The 20,449-nt window shown below is 47.8% G+C and overlaps 7 protein-coding genes across 7 annotated transcripts; 3 read left to right on the forward strand and 4 right to left on the reverse strand.

The window, feature by feature from the left end:
- Positions 1-515: 515 nt before the first annotated feature.
- On the forward strand, positions 516-1,613 carry FMAN_06183 (uncharacterized protein; the record flags this gene model as incomplete). The annotated part of the gene is made up of 1 exon (XM_041827071.1): positions 516-1,613. The coding sequence occupies one exon, from the start codon at positions 516-518 to the stop codon at positions 1,611-1,613; it is 1,098 nt and encodes a 365-aa protein (XP_041678070.1).
- Positions 1,614-2,342: 729 nt separating this feature from the next.
- On the forward strand, positions 2,343-2,864 carry FMAN_06182 (uncharacterized protein; the record flags this gene model as incomplete). Its single annotated transcript, XM_041827072.1, has 3 exons — positions 2,343-2,649; positions 2,702-2,767; positions 2,818-2,864. 3 exons carry the CDS (start codon positions 2,343-2,345, stop codon positions 2,862-2,864), a joined length of 420 nt encoding a protein of 139 aa, XP_041678071.1.
- Positions 2,865-3,142: 278 nt separating this feature from the next.
- On the reverse strand, positions 3,143-5,273 carry FMAN_06181 (uncharacterized protein; the record flags this gene model as incomplete). Its single annotated transcript, XM_041827073.1, has 5 exons — positions 3,143-3,185; positions 3,237-3,335; positions 3,387-4,448; positions 4,496-4,976; positions 5,027-5,273. 5 exons carry the CDS (start codon positions 5,271-5,273, stop codon positions 3,143-3,145), a joined length of 1,932 nt encoding a protein of 643 aa, XP_041678072.1.
- A 908-nt stretch (positions 5,274-6,181) lies between these two features.
- Positions 6,182-6,664, reverse strand: FMAN_06180 (uncharacterized protein; the record flags this gene model as incomplete). The annotated part of the gene is made up of 1 exon (XM_041827074.1): positions 6,182-6,664. The coding sequence occupies one exon, from the start codon at positions 6,662-6,664 to the stop codon at positions 6,182-6,184; it is 483 nt and encodes a 160-aa protein (XP_041678073.1).
- Positions 6,665-7,358: 694 nt separating this feature from the next.
- On the forward strand, positions 7,359-8,561 carry FMAN_06179 (uncharacterized protein; the record flags this gene model as incomplete). Its single annotated transcript, XM_041827075.1, has 1 exon — positions 7,359-8,561. The coding sequence occupies one exon, from the start codon at positions 7,359-7,361 to the stop codon at positions 8,559-8,561; it is 1,203 nt and encodes a 400-aa protein (XP_041678074.1).
- A 184-nt stretch (positions 8,562-8,745) lies between these two features.
- FMAN_06178 (uncharacterized protein) lies at positions 8,746-10,607 on the reverse strand (the record flags this gene model as incomplete). Its single annotated transcript, XM_041827077.1, has 6 exons — positions 8,746-9,079; positions 9,137-9,349; positions 9,397-9,593; positions 9,645-10,309; positions 10,384-10,433; positions 10,483-10,607. The coding sequence occupies 6 exons, from the start codon at positions 10,605-10,607 to the stop codon at positions 8,746-8,748; spliced, it is 1,584 nt and encodes a 527-aa protein (XP_041678075.1).
- Positions 10,608-13,354: 2,747 nt separating this feature from the next.
- On the reverse strand, positions 13,355-15,201 carry FMAN_06177 (uncharacterized protein; the record flags this gene model as incomplete). Its single annotated transcript, XM_041827078.1, has 5 exons — positions 13,355-14,180; positions 14,230-14,822; positions 14,876-14,982; positions 15,029-15,097; positions 15,153-15,201. The coding sequence occupies 5 exons, from the start codon at positions 15,199-15,201 to the stop codon at positions 13,355-13,357; spliced, it is 1,644 nt and encodes a 547-aa protein (XP_041678076.1).
- Positions 15,202-20,449: the final 5,248 nt, after the last annotated feature.

The following is a 20,449-nucleotide window of genomic DNA, read 5'->3' on the forward strand; positions in this document are numbered from 1 at the left end:
CAGATACAGTGATGACTCCAAAGATAAGACTAGCAATGAGAAGGGTAGAAGCTGTCCAATGTGCCATGGTAATCGACTCGAGAGAAAGGCTAGTGATTGCAATTTGCGCCACGATGGCGGCCTGTAAGGATCTGCTGTCAATAACATGATCTTGGATTCAGGAGCTGGGGAGATTGCCGAGACAGCTCCCATATTAAAATTAGATCTAAAAGGTTCTCGAAGCGAAGCAAAAGTCGGATCTGGTTCTAGCATGACGGCTTCTAGAATATTTCTCCAAGAGCCGCGAAAGACACGATAAATGTCTTATTGTTTACCCACAAACGAATTGGTGCCCTTCTACATGGTCCGTCGGATGTCTCAGATCCGTCGGAGACTGGCAGAGATTCGCTGGAGAGCGATGTAACAACGGATCCGTCGGAGTAAGCAGCAGCGCAGCCACTCAAAATGATCGCCCAACCCAGAATACAACACCATTCTCTCTACAACCTACCACTCCCACCAACAAAATCTGAATAATGTCTGACATAAGAAAGATCTCAACACCTATCATCAGCTCCAGCCTTATTGTTGGTGGTTGCGGGTTCCTCGGCTTCCATCTCGTTCGCCAGCTAATGCAAGATGACGAAAGCGGTGAGGTTTACGTTCTGGACCGCGACATATCCAGAAACCGACACGAAAATGTGTCGTACATCAAAGGAGATATCTCTGATGGTGAATTTGTACGAGGCGTAATCAGCGAGATTCGACCTACTGTCATTTTTCACTGCGCTTCTCCCTTCGCAGCGTTGCCTATGAGCCGTGAAGGCGAATTTTACGCGACAAACATCAAGGGCACTGAACTCCTGCTTACGGCCGCCTCCGAATGCGATGCAGTTCAGGCATTCGTCTTTACTTCTAGCGTGGACGCGTATGCCAACCCGCCTCATACAAATGCTGACGAGACATATCCTCTTTGGTCACCCAACGACAAGTCGAATGAGTACAATCGGACAAAAGCGATTGGCGATTGTCTAGTCCGGGAAGCTAATGGTCCAAGACTACGTACCGTCACTCTACGGCCTGGCCACGCCTATGGAGAGAGACATGTCCAAGGCATGGTTGAAGTTCTTGATATGTGCAAGAACAAGAAGCTCGTGCAGATCGGAGGCGGAAAGAATCTCATGGAAGTCGTATCTGGAGAAAACAATGCGATAGCACATGTTCTCGCTGCAAAAGCTCTCCTGGACCCAAGCCGCGCACCCGGCAAAGTTGACGGAGAAGCTTTCAATGTCTCCGATGGATGTCCAGTGCCGTTTTGGCATCATACAAGAGTTATCTGGGAAACAGCGAGAGGTGGAGATATCTCCAAGGATATCATAGTTCTTCCTGCTTGGGTCATGATAGTGGCAGTCTTTGCAGCAGAGTGGCTATTCTGGATTTTCACTCTCAATACAGCCAAGCCTCCAGTTGAGCTACGAAGAGTCTCGCTTGAGTATTGCGTGTACACACATACTTACAGCATCGAAAAGGCTAGAAAGAGATTGGGCTTCAATCCAGTCTCAAATCACGACGCTGTAGTGGCGCAGTCGGCGAGATGGATGTTGAAATATCGAGAGAGCATGAAGCAGAAGTAAAGTTAACTGCAGGTTATTGTCCTGACTTCCAGCGTCACAGATAGACGCTACAGCTCTCGTCATCTAACCATGTTACTAAGGATGGGTACTACGAAGCGTATCTGTGATACTCACCCCCCCCCATTAACCAGGCTGTTTTCAACCCCCTATGCTGAAATATCAGCGGACAGTCCTACCGAGAAGACGAAAACCTGCAGGACTGTGCTTTGAACGAAAACCACTTGTGGTTTAAAAGAGAACTGGTGTTTGTGTAATGATCCATGGACTTGGAAGTTGCTTGGACACAGTAGCCTTACGTGGCCAGCCAAGGCTTGTACCATCTTTCACAGTGTCCATACGAGGTCACGATAGTAACTACCGAAGATAATTCAAGTACTCACCGCCACGGCCTTGTAACGGTTCGTTGTCGCACCTCGGTCCGAATGGACAGTTGAAACTTGACCGGTAGTGTATCACAATCCACATTCGAATCTCGCTGTTGCACCAGACTCTGGCCGTAGAATCTATTGGAAGTCGAATGATACCGACTGGTAGGTGGTATAGTGCCACAGAAAGTTTGAGGCTCCGTAATTTCTATCATCACAAAAGAATGGCTAACTCCTTCGTAAGAAGTACAAATATCATGACTCTTGGCCCCTTATCTCAAGTCAACCCACCCAACGCATTAAAAAGTTTCACCAACAAGATTATCAACAATACTTAAACTTTAAAAGTCCATCAACTTTGAAGATGTCTTCACTTCCCGAGCGCTTCGTCATCATCGTCGATGGCCAACACGTAATCAAGCCAGAGCATGACCCCAATGAAATCCGTCCCGCTGAAGTTGGAGACAAGTTCTTTGCCGCCACATTTGAACTCCAGGGAGATACTCTTGTCAGCGGTGACTGGGCCTTGGGCTGCAGCAAGCTTGCAGACAAGATCACTAACAACAGAGCGCCTGCCTCGGCTGTTGTCTGGTCTAAAAAGGACCGGACACAGGAACTGTATCCGGTGACAGTGAAGGAAGGGGAAAATGGGCCCCAGCTCAGATTTTCATGTTTGTGTTAGCGTGGTCTTGTTCGATTGACATTTCTGACATACATATTTAGCGAGTGGTGAGGAAAGCCACCCCTTGACTCTCGTTGACAAGCAGCTTTTCTGTTACACCTCAGGTGGTAAGTCTTCTTGATATAGGGAATAACCGTGGCTAATCAGGTTTACAAAGCCCACGATCATGGCACAGAGGTCGAGATTGTGGCCAGTCAGGAGTAAAGCGTCAAAGCCTCTCGACAGTGGTTGTAGGGTATATGTTGTACCCTGACAGAAATCTATATGATAGCATAGGAATTTGAATTCTTTATTCATTTCTATTTCTATATTTGCTTGAAAGACTGCTCTAAGCCTTTAGACCTATGCTGAAACTGCGCACCTTGTCCCTCTCAAAAGTACATGCCGATTAATATTCTGAGGACTATTGATAGCTTGTTCTACATGGATGTCTTCAAGTCACCTTCAAGACAAGAGACGAGAACAGAATCAAGGCCTGTTGATCAAGCAGTAGGATCGTCGTTAGAACATACACACGAGGGTGACCTAGAATCTATGTTAGTCACGAACGCTTCCTCATCTGGAGGAGAAACAAACCCATTGCTGCAATAGCCACCCTTGTAGTTCATTGTCTGGCAAGTTTGCAGACAGGGATCCCCAGCAGAACAGTCTGCAACACAAAGATATCCTTTCGGTCTAACGCTGGAGTTAGTAACAGCGGTATCTCCAAGCCGTACCTTCACTTACTGAGAGTAAAGACAAGCCCTCTTCCCGTTGACCAAGTTTTGACACTCGGGAACAGCATCATTTGTCAGGTTGCAGCTTGTCGTATCACCAATAAAAGGAACAGTTGTCTGTATAGCTGGTACAGTCACTAGAGTACTCGAACCACCGGGGACGGGAAGTGTCACTAGGATTGAAGTTGTGTTTACAGCAGATGCCGGAGTTTCTGGCTTAGGAGACAGTGTCGTCAAGAAAGTTGAAGGAGAAGGTGTGACAGAGATGATGGCGGAAGTGTTGGAAGCGCCTGGTGTTGAGGTTGGTACAGGTTCAGCAGAAGAGCTGACTTGGCCAAACTGTGGGATGAGCTGCAAAAGCTCCTCTTGACTCATGCCAGACAAATCTCGGCAAATTGCATTTCCTTCTGAGCCATACGTCGCCGTCGTAGTTGGTGCGCTACACGACTCTGACTCAGTAGAAGTTGAGGTCGGGGCTGGAGAGGATGTAGGCTCTTTCGACTTGTCATCCGGGTCTGTTGGCTTCTCTCCATCCTCAGGCCTGGCTGTTACGACAGCACCAGCAGCAACGGGGATCAATGCTCCACCAACAGAAATGACGCCGCCTCCCGGTCCCCCGAAAACAACTGCACCGACAGGTACTACCACGGTGGCGCCATTGCTGACTGTCGTTGTTGGTGCTGCTGATGACGTGGTCGTGGTCTCGGTGAAAGAAGTGGTAATAGGGCTATCAGATGTAACCGGCTCTGTAGGAACCCCGCCTGTAGTAACGTTGCGGGTAGGAGTCACGGGAACCTCGGAGGACAAAGGTCCCGTGCTAGTCTCTGGGAGAGTAACGAATGTTGCGGAAGTATTCTGGAAAGGAGCAGGCTGCACCGGATGCGACACAGATTCTGGTATCGGCTGTGCTTGACGCTTGAAGAGGTTCATGAAGGGGGATTCACGCCTCTGTGGCAAGTTGCAAGACGAAGATGGAGATCCCGCGGTATCAGGGAAAGCCAATACATCAAGTGCGTAGATAGCGTAGTTTTGAGCGTTCTTAAGCTTTTGGGCATCGGAAAGCCGGAAGCAGCTAAATCTTATCAGCAACAGGCGATATAACCTCAATTTCAGACTCACCAGCTAGCTGAATAACAGTCCTTGTTATCCTCGAACGGGTCCTGCAAGTCATCGCATCGTTCCTCTTCTGACTCTGTTGCCTGCATCATATGTTGAACTTCGTGCACGAGCGCAAAGCCACGCGACAGATTGTCGCCCAGGGTATGCTCTGTCTTCCACAAATGAACCGCACTATCGAGGTTAGGCTTGTTACCGAAGAAGTCAGGACACAGGACGAGAAGAGTGGCCCCAAATACTGCTGCTCTAGAACCGGTTGCACTTTGAACAGCTGCCACCGTATTGCCATCGCATACTGGCTCGGAAGGGGGAGGACAGGCATAGACCAGTGAAGACTCAGTGATAGTAGAGCCTTGCTGGGGATTCAGGAACGGACTGTGCGAGAGTCGAAATTGGGCGGCGGCAGTGGATGGCACCAGATTCTCCAGAACCGCTTGGAAGTGTCTATTAAGAATGATGTCTCTTCTATCGGGAGTCCCGTTGCCTTCAAACTGTTGTCAGAATAGTGAACTTGCGTGCAGGGGAGAGATATACTTGAGCCAAACCAAGAGTCGAAGGCGATCGACTGCTCAGAGCCAGGCTTCGAAAGGACATTGATAGCTGACTTGGCAAGATCATGCGCCTCGTCGATGGCCCCAGAAATTGTTTTCAGTTGATCTTGGGAACATGGCCAAGCCCCGTTGAAGACGTAGAATGCGGTATCGAACGGTTTGCGAGGGGTCAATGTGGCTTGTCCCAGACAGGCCCATAAAACGAAAGGAAGTAAATATGATATAAACATATTTCATACAATGAGTGATTGTGACGGAAACAAAATGACAGAAGGAAAAGACTGTGGTTGAGAACACGCAACTCGATGAGGCTTCACATAACTGTCTGGTCCTCGGACCGACCTGCTGTTATAGCATCTCACAATTGTTATGAAAGTTAATTAAAATTATAGATCCATCTTTACGAATGACGATCTCTGGTAAAGTTCCTTGGAAGGGTTTCAAATATCCCAAAATTATCACCTGAAACAAGAAATGGTTTTCAGTAAACCTTATTTCGCAGATAAATCGGATATATCCGTCCATAGCTCAACTTTATTTCTAAGCCGAGGCGTCTGTGCTTCCAAAGATCCAGAAAATAGCATTGACTGTTAAGTGCCGTTGTCTCAAGTGTATGGAGTATTGAGCGAGAGTGCGTCATGACGGCGCGGCATCGGTCGATTCGGGGACCTTTGAAGCTTTCAGATGGCCCACACGGGATTCTATAAGATCCGGATGCATTCTGAAAAGTAATTCGATTATAAGATATGATTGGATTCTGAAGTTCCAATCTATTTATGTCAATAACTCAATCAACTTTGAGATGAGCCTAGATCCAGTGATACTTGACTCAAGCTCCTAACTAAATGATGAAAAACCGCGTGCTATTGCTGCTTATTATCTAGAAACCTTTCTCAGCTTATAAAAACCCACCAAGAGGAATTCTGTGACCATTTGAAGCTTTTGGACGTAGCTATTTACCTTTGCTCTTGTACTGAATTTGACTTTTGGTATATGTGAATTTTAAGTTTCTATAAGTAGCTGTCGGAGAATAGTATCCGTGGTATAAATAATTAGGATACTTACGGAAAGAAAATGCATCATTGATGTCAAAGGATCAATTCAGAAACCGGCTCTGAGAGTTGTGTTTCGAACCTATCTACGTGTTCTTCTGTGCCTCACCACTCAACTCTGCCTCTCTTCCTTTGACATCCTTAAATGTATCACTATCCACAAACTCAACAATCTTGCAAATCCTGTCACCATCTTCGTTGAAATGCAAGAACCACGAGAAATCCAGCTTCAACTCTTCCCCATTATTGAACACCAACTCCGCAACAGTTGTAACAGCTGCCTTTCGGGCTTCAATATCAATGACCAAGTCGGAGACGGTGTTTTTATGCATGCCGCCAACCTTCAGACCCTCGGTGAAGACGTGAAGGTATTGGTCGTTTGTCATGATGAAACCGCCGCCTAGGGTAGAGGGAAGCATCGACCGTGCACAGTCTGGAGTGAGGTCTCGGTTGACCAGAGAGGGATTGTTCTGGGTACGAGCGTCGATGAAAGATGTAAGATAGCTTTTCACAGTAGCCTCGATGGCTGATTTGATGTCGCTCTGTGAAGCGGTCATGGTTGCGGGCATCGGATGTGATGATATCAAGTTCAGAGGTGTTGCTTGAGCTTACCCAGATATGAGACTTGAAGGCATACTTATATACTAAAGAAGTTCCTCTTCAAGTATAGATGATAGATCACCAGACTGAACATTTATGCATGTGGCCTTTTTGGGTGCGATATAAGCTTAGTTCTGACAACGGACCAGACAACTAAGCTAACATCTCACTCAGCATCATTGCCAAGACACAGTATCAGGCCTCGCGTCTCGCTCCTCGCATTTGCGTGCATCTAATTGAGCCCAGAGATGTCTTATTTCTCACGCCAGACCTCCTGGGTAATTATTATCAAGACCATGACCGCCCTCGGCATTGCTTACCTATCCGTGCTGGCAAAGTTGCGTGAATACAAAGATCAAGGCGACTCTCGCTTGAGCCATCGTACCAGAATCTTGGTCCCCGCTGCAAGGGCGCGTTGATTTCTTTGGTGGACTTCTTAGCTTGAAAAATGGAGTGAACCCCATACTGTCTAGTGGGCCAACTTGTCGTTGAAAAGTGACAGTCTGGGAAATCTGATTGGCTGATGGTGGCCCGATGCGCCCTTTGAGCCATGAGCCTTGACTGACTTGACGTTTGCTGGGCGTGTAAGCCTTGAACGAAATGATATATAGCTGTAGATATGGCCAATATCCATTACTGCAGCCAAGCACCCATCACCTCAAAATGTCTCAACCCACTGAGTCAGTCATCATCATTGGTGCCGGCATCGTTGGCTCTGCCCTGGCCTATTTCCTCACCCAATCTTCAAACCCCAGAACCATAGCCCTAATCGACCGTTCCTTCACCTGTCTTCTTGGTTCATCTGGAATTGCCCCCGGATTCATCGGTCAATTCAATGAATCCCAGATCCTCACCAAACTTGCGATCGACACTGTCTCGGAATATGTCAAAATCCCGGGTGGTTTCGACAGAGTTGGCGGTCTGGAGATTGCATTCCGAGATGAGGGCATCCAAAGATTAAAGGCGAGATGCGAGGATGCAAAGAAGCTGGGTCTTGAGGCAAGAATCTTGAGCATTAAGGAAGCACACGGTCTGGCTCCAGAGTTGGTCAACGAGGACGGTGAAGGGCAGGCGGTCTTTTTTGAGAAGGATGGAACAGCAAATGCTGTGAGAATAACGACTTGGTATCAACAAGAGGCGAAGAAGCGTGGAGTCAACTTGGTGGAAGCCAATGTGAAGCGACTCGCCATATCGGACGGCCGCGTCACAGGCATTGACGTTATTCATAATGAGATATCGCGTCATCTGACTGCTGATAAAGTCATCATCACAACTGGAATCTGGGCTCAAGATCTTTCATCAACCCTCCCGTTTCCTGTCCCTGTCATTCCCGTTGGTCACCCCTACATGCACGCTCAAGCCCACGAACCACTTCCTCACAAAATACCGTTTCTTCGCTGGCCTGAGCACCATGTTTACGCTCGGGATCACGGTACAAATTTTGGTATTGGAAGTTATGACCATGCACCTATAGGCTACAAAGCAGACACTACTGCTAAAGGCGATTGGATAGACTGGTTCAAGCAACCTCTCGACTTTGCTACAGGTTTACTTCCTCCTGCTGCAGCCCGAGAATTCCAAGATGGAAATTACTTCAATGGAGTGTTTAGTATGACGCCAGACAATATGCCATTGGCTGGAAAGGTCAATTCAGTTGAGGGATTGTTCATGGCAGTTGCAGTCTGGGTCACGCATGCTGCTGGTACAGCCAAGTTTCTGACAAGGATTATTGATGGAGAAGAAGTGGAAGGCAAGACAAAAGAGGCTCTTGACCCCGAGAGATTCAGGGGGCAGGAGTTTGCGGAGTTGGAAGAGAAATCCTTGACGGGCTATAACTCTATTTATAAGACTGTTAGGTCAGGCTAGTGTTAGTGATTTTGTTAAGCTCTCAAATAAAATTGTATAAACTTGGGAAAGTTTGTGGGGTTTGGAGAACGAAGATAAGTTATGAAGACTTTCATATAAAGCTAGCTATGTATCTGAATAGATTCAAGGATATCCATAAACCATCACCCAAGACTGAACATAAAGATAGCAACAGTAAATCGAATCACTGGGTAGGCTTGGCAATGGGGTTCAGCTCAGCCGGAGATGCTTTCTCTAATCCAAGCGTTGGTGTACGGTCATCTCTCTGCCCAGATTCACTCTGACTCTTCTCATCACTCTGGCTAAGATCACCGTTTTCACGAGCAAGTTGCTCCTGAATTTCGGCAACCTTGGAGCGACGCCAGATCTTATCGTCGAAGAAACGAAGGACCGCAAGCGCGAGACCAACGGCGAGGACAACGATGTTGATAGTGAAGCCACGGCGATATTTGGGCTTATCATCAGATCGGAAGATCTGTGCTCCGTAGATTCCAGCAATGTTTGCTCCCATAATGACCCTGAGGGTATGATTAGCAGTAATTCGATTGTTGTGGTGTGAAAGGGTCGGGACTTACATGGCCATAGCGAGGGCTCGTTCCTCTGAATCATCACATGCAAGCGACATCCAAGCGATATTAAGAGGGTGTGAGAAGGTACCAAAGGTCTGAGTCCATACAACACCAAAATAACTGACTCCTCTTCGGCCAAGCTCTGTGAAGATGCGGTTGAACACGTAACCCAGCAAGTGCATGCTCAAGCCCGCGATGACAGTCTCTGGCCTCTTATTACTAAATGACTGTTAGCATTGAATATTTACAAACGAAAAGTCACTCACAATCGATCAGAAACGTAGCTGAAGGTCCACGAAACAGGGATCTGAAGGAAGAGACCGACTGAGGCGAGGGCATTACTAGTGAGACCCTGGAAGCCGAAGCTCTTAACGATAGAAGGCGAGTATGTGTCGAAAGCACGTTGAGGTCCGTTGTTGGTGAGAGTAATAATGACATGGACCCAAAGGCGCCAGTTGGAAAACTGTCAATGTTAGTTGAGTGTGGCTATTATAGTTGTAGATGAGGCTCTTACAGCTTTCTTGAAGGCACCCAAGCCAATCTTCTTCTTCTTCTTTCCCTTCATAGGATCATCGAGAAGAACACGAGTCTGGAGAATATGCAATTCTCTCTCATTGAAGATCTTGACGTTCGGGAGGAATGTGCTTCGGGGATTCTTGAAGGAGTCAGGCAAGCAGCAGCCCAGAACGACACCACTCAGAACAGTGAAAGCTCCCATAAGAACAAAAAGCCAGAACCAGCCAGCCTTGTCTCCAACGCCACGCATGTGGAGGATACCGTAGGCCAGGAGCTTACTGGAAGCCTGGCCGAACTGGTTTCCAAAGTAGAAGAACATGACACGCTTAGCTGTTTCCTTGCGTGTGTACCATGTCGACAAGGTCCAGAGTCCACCGGGGATGAATCCAGATTCGGTGATACCGAGAAGGAATCGTGTTGCGACGAAGGATCCGTAGTTGTTCTGGAAGGCCTGGAAGGTACTGACTGTGCCGAAGAGGAATAGTTGGAGAGTCAACCATTTACCAGGGCCTACTCTGTACAAAATCATGTTTGAGGGGATTTCGAAGAGGACGATGCCGAGGGAGAGCATCTGTTGACCGACGTTGAACTGGTTTTGGGTGACGCCGACATCTTCCATGAAGTTGTCAGTCAGGGCGTTGGCGATGTTGCCTCGGTCGAGTTCTAATTGAGAATTTGTTAGTCTGGACCGTCTAGTCATTAGGTGAGGAGGTTTGATCGTCGTTGGGAAGACGTACGAAGGCAGAAGAACCCAAGCGTCAATAGCGGCATGATAATCAGGTCAAGCCTACACAGCCAGTCAGCATTGCTCAATTGACATGAAAAAGATGACTTACTTGCGCTTAGCCCTTTTCTCCTCATCCAAACTCCAATCCTTATGAAGGGTGAGAGACTCCTCATCCTCTCGAGGCTGAGGGAAGTCCGAGTGGGACTTTGATGAAACTGTGTCAAGTTTACCCATTTTGGAGATTGGTAAAGATGCTGATGGTGACTGCATCGGAGACGAAAAAAGCGTTCTAACGTCGCCCTTTTCTATCATCTCAAGCCTTTGCCAAGAGGAAAAGGGCTAGAATTGGTGTCGGTCTCGATGGTCTTGGCGTGCAAGCCAAGTGAGCACGCAATACCCCCTCAAGTGCCGGGGCTGCGCGTCGGCGATATGGCAAATGAAATGGAAGGTTTTTATGAAGAGAATGTTAAAATTCTTAATGAATTCGGGGAAGAATCTACATAGTTCATTAAGACTTAGATTTCTTTACCAAAAATATATTGTGAATTTTATAAATTGTTATCTAAATTCACAAAACTACTGAGTTTTGCGACCCTCAAGCCACCTACCTTCACGACACAGCGGCAGGCTTTCATGGCGCCCGAGTCTCTTGACAACACGGTAGCGTGTCTCCAACTCAATAAAGTGACACAGGCTAGACAGAAAAAAGAAAATGACAGTGGCGACACTAACGAACCATAACCACTGTCAGAGATGGTGTTGTCGTGTCGAGGATCAACATCCCATCCTTGCAATTCTTCGAACTCCCCGTCCTCGAACTAACACAAGACATCTTGGCTTATCTCAATTACCACCAGTGTCACCACCTTGTGGGGGTTGCGAGAAAAATAAATGACTCACCGAATCAAAGAGAGTCCAATCATCATCCTGGGTCACCACCATCCCCCGGCGAGGCGTCTGCATGTGCATGGTGTCGAACTTTATCACAGTAGCCCAGATCAACTCCCCGCCAGAGCTGCCGAAACTTTTCGCTCGGCGCACTTGGCGTAAGAATGCCAAGGGAAATGACAACGGACAATCCGGGCGGGGAGTTCAATAACGTCGAATGCTAAAAACGGCTCATTAAAGCCGTTAGTAACATCAGAAATGCGACGGAAGAGTGAGAGAGAATGTCTCTGGGGCATACAATCATATGGATGTGACTGAAATAAGCTATTTCTTAAGCTTACTTTAATCCAAGCCTTATTCTGTGGATACCGCGCCTGCCCAACTAACCCTTGAAATCATCCTCTTAGCGTCGGAATCATCGGTCCAACCGTCCAATTCCACGAGTTCCGAATGACGGAATTCTTGTCTTGATGAGACGATAAGCTTAAACAAGCAGAGATCGCCCCCATGCTAAGGGCTTAAGCAGTACGCGATGACCAACGACAAGCACGACAAGGCATGCTCGCCGACTTGGCACCATAATTGCTTCTTCCTTGAACACGAGACCAAGCCTCTTGTCTGACCGAGCATGCATACGCGGGATGACATTCATCGACTCCGCACCGATAATCCGAGCATGTTTTCCTCCTTTTGACCCTTGTCGCTTCGGATGTCGCAATTCCAGCCTCAAATTCTCACCACTAGAACATGGTTTTTCTAGCTTGGCTGATGAGTTTTATCACAGACTAATGCGTGCTTACCCCCACAGACGAAATATTGCAGGAAATTTAGGTGATCTGGATGAGAAATGCCATTAACCGGCGACCGTCCGAGTTTGGGAAGTGTATCTCACCGGTATAGCCGGCCATTGACATCGTGGTGGATCGTGCCCACCGTTGTGCGAGTTCGCCAAGCAGCAATGGCTCTCAGCCATAGCTGACCATGTGAAATAAGACCATGAATGGCTTTTACATTAACAGCGTACACAGAATGTCGTAAGCGGCACTGCAAAGCCAAGATCACGATCAGATAACTTCCAACGCGCAGCTACCGATCGGCCCCATCACACCCAGTCGAGAACCTCTCCCACCAACGCTAACCACCCCTGTCAAGACCAAGCCAACGCCAATTCGCAACGCTTAGCTTGAATGTCGTGATTTACGAGGCCTCCACGGCGAGGAGCCGTTAGCCCACCGCGACGGTCCGCCCTGGGAGCCTCGAACTCCCCGTCCCAACAATGGCGTTCGATAGTTTGTTCAGCTCGGTGGCAAGTTGGTGTCTTAGATGGCACACCTTCGCCTGAACTCCCCGTCCAGCTGGGTTTGAGTCTAGAACTGGCGGCATGAGACATGTGGATTGCGCGAGAATGGCCGATCATTGGTTTCTTGCCATTTGCCTTGTAATCGCTCCCTTGCGGCTGAATCGAGATGCCACACGGGCTGTTGAGTCTCGTGGGGAAGCCCCCGAGGGGGATAAAAGGTCTGACGTAGAATCAAGGTGACAGAATAAACTGGTCTGAAGCTCGAGTAACATATACTAAGATTACCTAAATCTTTTTATCACTTAGTTTAGAGGTCATAACTTTTGTTGCTTCCCCTTGGGGAGATAAAGCTGAAGCTCCATAATCTCGATGCTGCTACGCCTAGCCTTTGCTTATTCTTGTTCACATCCCTTCCATTGTCTATGATCTGCGAGACTATTGCCATCAGCTAGTGCCTTCGCCATTGCCACAAGATCTTGTGCGACTTTGCAACAAACCAAGAGCAGGAAATGATCACGGGCCGCGGTTCCCAATATAGAGCCTTTGCGATTGCTCCCCCTTTCTACTTGTGATAGTCCCATAACCCGAAGCCACCGTATAGTGAATCCCAATAAATTCATGAATGAGGTTAGCTCACAGACAAGGCTAGAAGAAAACGTTGGCAGGAAAGATGACGCCGGACCTTTTTTTAAACGAGTGGCATCATGACCAACATGACAAATTAATTGATATCTTTCTAACATAAGAGCACGCAAAAAGAAGGACTTTACAAATGACTGAAATGATCATACGCTTAAACGATTACCATACCGTGCTTCTGCCCCTTGCCAAGATCATCATCAGAGAGACTATCAACAGACCTATTGGATGGCAAGCCAACGGCGCTGGGGTCGACATGACGACTGAACCGGTTGTAGGCAATAAAGGTATCTTTGTCTCCTGCAATTGCATTTGGAGGAGTCGCAACTCGCACCGAGATGCGCCTCAACTCGACAGCGTCATCCTGAATAGGTGCTTTTTCAGTGTAGTGATAGAAGATGTTGAGAGCTGGGATAGATAGCCCGTGTACGATGATGGAGAAAAGCACCAGCCAGTAGACGACGGGACCCATCGCACGGACGAGGTTTGTCTCCTCTTCATCGCCTTCGCCTTCGTGGGGGAACAAATGCCTGGCATGCTCGACGTAAAAGACAGCGCCAGCCCCGATAGGTCCGAAGTATCCCATGAATAGAGCTTCTTTCCAGTTCGTGCAGACATCGGGCATGAGCTTGTAGAAGGCGAAAATAGCAGGCAGACGGCGGAAGACCAGGACGAGGAGACCAAGCCCAATAAGGCGAAGCCAGGTAATACCTGTCCCGGTTGGGTCATGGAAGTCTCCCCAAGGTAGAATAGCACCAATGTACATGAATCCTCCAAAGTTGAGTAGTACATCGATGCATGAGTTGACTTCGTCGTGACGACGCTCAGTCTCGCGTAAGAAGTTCCCATCCCAGTTAAGAGCCATGCCAGCAACGAAACAGGCCAATAGATCGTCCGTTCCAATAGCTCCGCATGTACCAATAGTGAAAAGGCCAAGGGCGGTCGGGAAAAGCACATAGGACTCTTCGTCAATCCATTTACTATAGAGCGTCAGATTTAGATGCCAAAGGACAATCATGCAATACTTACGACTTGAGGGCGAACTTGACACCCTTGCAAGATCCGTAACCAAGAACAGCACCATATGCGATAGATAACACGATGGTGTATAGCCAGGTCTTAACAAACCAGCTCGCCATGGCCACTCCTACGCCGCCACCGAGACGCCCAACCTCACCAGCTCGTGCCATCAACATATGTCCCGCATCCACTCCGCTGACTTCTTCGGCGACAGTTCCAGCAGCAGGAGGGTTCTCGGCGTGTTCGATCAAGTATGTGGCGAGCATAAGGAAAGGGAAGCCAAAGCCATCGTTAGCACCAGCCTCGGCGGAAATGACCTCACGCAGTGGACGAGCCACATATTTGTCGGCAAAGGGCCCTTTAGCGATAGCTTGACTCAGAATTGGGTCTGTACAGGTGACACAGGAGCCGATGACAAGGGCGGCGAGGAGGGTCAAGTTGGGGATAGTGACCATGATACAGGCTGTTGTGCAAAGCCACATCACAGTCATGATGGGGACTAGGCAGAGAGCCATCTCTTTCCATCGTGTGAGTCCATATTTGGCGGGAAGTTGATAGCCTGCGATTACGAGCTGTACTCCGATCATGACACGAGCGATACCCTATTGTTCATCATAAGTTATTGTTCGCGAATAGCTTGGTCGTGATGGCATACCAGGGTGATGGCGCTGGTCTGGCCTGGCTCAGCGGAGCCCCATTTCTCGCTCTCTATGAACTTTGCTGCTATAGGCCCGAGAATGACCCCCAAAAAGACGGCGGGGACTTTTCAGGTCAGTCATTGAAGTTGTTGAAGGAATAAAATACTAACGGGCCTCGCCAAGGTACCAAGCCTGCTTGATCTTGACAGAGATGATGCCATAAAGGACCATGAAAGCGCCTGTGAACTGTCAGCACATGCCTTGGCGATAGATGAATGGCCGCCAAGTACTTACCCAAGACGCCGAGAACAATGTTCAGCTCAGACAGGTTAAGGACAGGCATCTTGGCAAAAAACACTGTACCGCAAAAATCCGAGGACGACGAAAAAGGAAAGGGAAAAAAAAGAGAGTGAACAAGAGGGGAAAATAACAGAAGATAATAGAACAGAGGTCCAGCCTGCAGATCAAGAAAGGAAATTAGAATGGAATGAGAGCAAGCTAAATATCTCATTCCCTAGGATGGCATCCGTGCATCTTTTATCGACTTGATCCTACTCCGTAGATCTAGGGCTTCCCCGGTCGACAATCAGCCCGGCCGTCGAAGCTAGTAGCTCTAAACCGCCATGAAACAATATCTCAATGGCTAAAAAAAGAGCGAGGCTGGAAGAATAAAGAGAGTGGCTAAAAAAAGACTCACTTCAACGATGTATTCTGCGTTTTCGCGTCTCATCTGCTTTGTCTGCTTCGTTGTCGGTTGGACTCTTGGCAATGAGCGAAACTCTTGGCAGAGCGCCATTGTCAAGGCATGAGCTTGGCATTGGGGATCGACAGGGAGAAATATCAGCGATCCTAGTTCAAGGCCAGAACTATTGACTCAGTGCTTGTTTTGAGGAACTTTACTCCCGCGCCTTGAAGGGGAGAGTTGATGTTGAGATAAGCTTAAAATACGCGCCTCACCTGCCCCGATAGTAGCTAACTGCCTATGGTAACCATTGCGTGGGGTTTGCACCAGAACAATCCAGAAATTTTCACAACAGTCTTCTATACTAGGTAGGTGGTCCTATGCACCTCCCGTAATTGGTGTCCAGTCCACATTGCCTTCCAATTTGATGCTATTCCCAAACGCGCGTCTAAACCAGTGAGCTAGATTCTTATCTTATCTCGATCGCCCGGGAATCGGGCGTCAGCTGAAACGCGGATATCGTCTCGGTGAGAACTTGACGCGTGGATCGTGTCACTAAACGTAGATCCCCGATCGAGTTTCAATCCCGTGCTACGTCACGCATGTTTGGATCTACCAAATTGTTCCAAGCTCCAAACAAGAAGCTCTCAGTGCTCTTTGAGCATAGATGTTATTGGACCATGGCCTATCTTGCGACTATGTTCTTGTTGGAATGTCTTTGCTCCCCAGGGAGACGGAAAAGGGGAATCTCCTTGTTGAGGCTAAAACGTGATATGTAGGGAGTACCGATACGTTCTGACCATGCTGTTTTACACTGAGGCTTATAATGCGACCCAATGGTGACCTCTCCGCCCCTACGTAGAATCTTGAAAGAGGAGGGTCAAGTTTCCTTAGGTGCTCCATCTACAGCTAGGCATATCGTGATACGGGCAGGCAGGCTCGTTGACCTCAGTGGAGTCGGGGGTGGCTCAGAGGCGTGATAAGACTTCAGAAGATGACACCAAGATAAAGTCAGTAAAGAATCCCCTAAAGTTGGGCTAACTTACCTAAGTCTTTTCATCATTTAGGATAGAGGTCCTGAGTTTTCTCTCCTCCTATAGGTGGGCTCAGTAGGTACAGCACGCTTAGCAACAAGTGAATTAGTGGAAATAGGCCCGGCCAGGGAAGCATCCTTCATAGCAGCATTGTCAGATCTGGGAACTTCGCTAAAGCACTTCCCAGCTGCAGCTTTGGAGCCTGGATTGAGCTCAGTCGATTTGTGAGTGAGGTCGGTAGGTTCAACAGAACATTGGCGTCAAGATCAATATGTTGGGTGATGATAGATTCGGCAATGGGGGCATCTGGCTCGGTGGAGGTGCCAGCATGATAAATGCATACAGTCGTGTTAAGCTAAAGCTTATAGCGCTCCTTCTAGCCATCCTGGGCATTGGCAGCGCGAAGAAAAATAAACTCTAGGATCTACTGAGTGGCGTTACCGTTACCAACTTTGTGTTTATGGGGGAGTAAATTGGTAGGAGGGTCAAATAAAGGAGAATCAGAAACCCTGGTGCCGATCGGACCCACCCTGTCTTCTTCAATTCTCTCGGATGCCCTAGCAGAAACTACTCTCATAAAGCGACGGATCATCGAACCCATGAAGCTGGCCCCTGGTGTGTGTTCCGTAACCATAAGGACCAGGAGCACGCCTCGATCGCCAGGGCATCATTACCCAGGACTGAATCTGTCAATCAATACTGGAACCTGTACTCGACCTCGGGTGAGGATCTATCACCATTCGCCAGTAATCCCGCAACCGCTACAACATCCGTGTATACCATCAGCGGCGCCATAATTTCAAGAAATGACACCTCTCACAGGCCGGCCTGGTTCTGGAAAGTCTCATCTCGCCTCACCCATCGTTGTCCTTGTGTGCCACAATCCCTCCCTTCGTCAAATGCATATACAAGCGTATGATCAAACGGCACCACAGACAACATTATCAACGATCTCAAGACATCACCAACACGATGACCACAAATCTCATCGACCGTAGTATTGACATCAAAGATATCATACTAGTTGGGTATAGCCTCAATACTGAGACAGAGAACTGCATGATTCATTTTCCCTGCTTGTTCAACAGTCCCTCTAATCTACGCCAAGATCCTTCTATCCAAGTGACCGCACTACATGGCATATTCGCAGCTTCTTGGCTAGTGAGCTTTACGACGATTTGAAAGGTCTGAGAAACGAGATTACTAAACCGTACACCGCGGTTTTCAAGCAGATAAGATTCGACGGTCACGGCTATGACGACTGGAAATGCTAAATAGAGACATTTGTTGTGCCAAATAGTCCAACTCTCAGTAGAACTCATCTTGAAAACTGCACTGTTTTATCCAGATACATAACATTTTAGATTCTTAAGAAACATGTAAATCCAGGAAATTGCAAACAAGAATTAAATACCGTCTAAACAAAAGAACAGTGTGGCTGCTTTATCAAACACAACAACACAGGCTCGATCGTCAAAGGTCTTATACATATAGGGGACGGCTGCTTCAGTTGGCCTCTATATAAGAAAACCCGCGGCAGAACTGTCATTGGATAGACGCATATCCCGAATTCCCCAGTTGGCTGCTTTAAATACTTACTGAAGGCATGGGTAGAATCGCAGCGAATGTTAAATATTGGCATATCCCGCGTGATATAGACCCAATGCTTTCTGCAGGTATCGTTGAGTGCCGCTAGTTCATCCAATGCATCAGGTAGCGACGCACTTAGAGATAACCTCCTGCAGGTAGTTAGACCACTATACCTGGCGACAGGCTCATACGAGATCGACTCTGTAGGGGACCTCGCCAGGGCTTAGGCGTGAAAGAATAAAGTGTCCTAAACATCAGTATTATCTTGAGGAGTCTTAACCTTAGGTGTAATGGACTGAATGGAAGATTGAGACCTAGTATCTTGGCTTTGTGGACTGCTGGTTCTAGACTTGCCCTTATTAATAAAATCTATAAAAGAGCTGCGGCTTGCGATTGACCGGTAAAGCTTTGCTTAGAGTTTAACGTTTAACTCGCTATGGTGAAAGTAGAGTTATGCTTTCAAAAGATATTGATGGCTGATAAAGAAGCGTGAGATGTAATGAGTAGGTATGTGTAAGGGGGACATAAGAGTCAGTGAGATGCGATGGGGAGTGAGGCGGCGAATGAGCCATCCACCAAGTCTTTCCCCTTGTTCCTCCTTGCCGACATTCTGCCCACGAGCACAGGGTTCTTGCACCTCATTAAGCTGACGCTATCTGACACCCAATTTGATGACTTGATGGAGTCGCTGACAATCTCGTTGGGGATGCCCCTATGGAGACTATCTCCACCTTATAGCCGTTTTTGTGAGATCTAAGTTACGTTGGTTGACCTCTCCGAGAAAAGCGACATGGCCAGGTACCGAGGTTGTTGTCTACCACTACTGGGCGTGTATTTACATAAAAGACGCCCGTTGCCGAGCAGACCGAAGAGTTCCTCAACATCGACTCGAATATCGAAATGTACTGGATCTGATGGGAAATGTGTTGTCGTTTGGGGCCTCTTCGATGCGAACTTCTGGTCCATCTTGACAGGGCACTCCGCCATCGCCCGCGACGTGGCCTGGACAGACAGCATACACTCCCCGCACGACACAGGCAAGTAGTCGAGGTCCGACGCGAACGAAGGGAGGATGCCTTTGCCGTACGGGCTGGTCCCGATGCAAATAACCTTAGACGGGGGCCATGCTCAACACGCTTGCCCTTGAGAGATTTTGATACTTCGGTGTTTTCCTTGAGGGTGGCGATATAATCGGCAAGAATGGCATCCTCCTCGTTATCAGATTTAGCTTTAGCGTCACGCTCCTTACGCCTCCCCTGTTTTCCCTTCATTTTCGTTAGATTTGTATTGCGGATTCTGGTGCTGGTATGATGTGAATTGGCCAGCTCAGTAGTGATGGCCTGCTTGACGATACGGATTTTAGTCTGCATCTATACTATGTCGATATCAATCAGAGGTTATATGTTTCTCTGTGCACCATACTAAAGAGAAGTGCCTCTCAGGGTGCTGCTCCTTGATGATGATCTATCCGGTATCTGCATTGGTGTCGAGGCATACTCCTGAACCCTGCCTAAGATTGGCCACGGGAATAAGAAGACATCAAACCCTAATGTGGATGTTAGAATAAACTCGTTAAAACGTATCCTAAACTTAGGTTAATGTTATACTACATTACGCAAATGTTTTATAACGGTAGTTGAAGCGGCTCACCTCCAAACTCACGAAACCATTCCGACCAACCTAAATCGAAACAAACAATCGAGCCTCGATGGTTGTTAGATGTGGTGGTCTGATTCCATCCAGCATTTGTGTTCCGTTCTAAGTTTGTCCTGATTGTCGAGTCGATAAGAGTGTTATTAGGAACATTTTATTTGTTCCTGTCCTGAGATCTTGCTTTTAGTTTGCGTCCAGCCATGGTGCCGCCATCGAGGTCTCCTGTATATTTAGTTAGCAGCTTTTATTGTAGCACAGGGTTCGGGGCAATCAACTTTATTTGTTCCAATGCCGGGGCAGCCATAAAGGGGAATGGGCGAGATGTGAGTGCACGAAGAACTTCCAATGGTGTGATAGAAGGGAAAAAGAAGGAGGAGGACGGGGACAAGGTTGCACAATCTATAGCAGGCAAAGAGCCATTTCTTATTCGTGGGGAAAATTGTGGATGGACGGAAGAGAGAAGTGGATAGATAAGGGAAGTGGCGAGGCAGATGCCCGTAGATAGAGTTGACAGATATCCTGGGTGACGTACCCATAACCTAGGCCAGGGAAGAAAGAAAACCCCGGACCTCGATCCTAATAAAAGGACTTTGGTAATTTAGGTAGTCTAAGTTTAGGGCAAGCTCAAGATA

The sequence above is a fragment of the Fusarium mangiferae genome, assembly GCF_900044065.1.
Source record: "Fusarium mangiferae strain MRC7560 genome assembly, contig: FMAN_scaffold002, whole genome shotgun sequence".
NCBI lineage: Eukaryota > Fungi > Ascomycota > Sordariomycetes > Hypocreales > Nectriaceae > Fusarium > Fusarium mangiferae.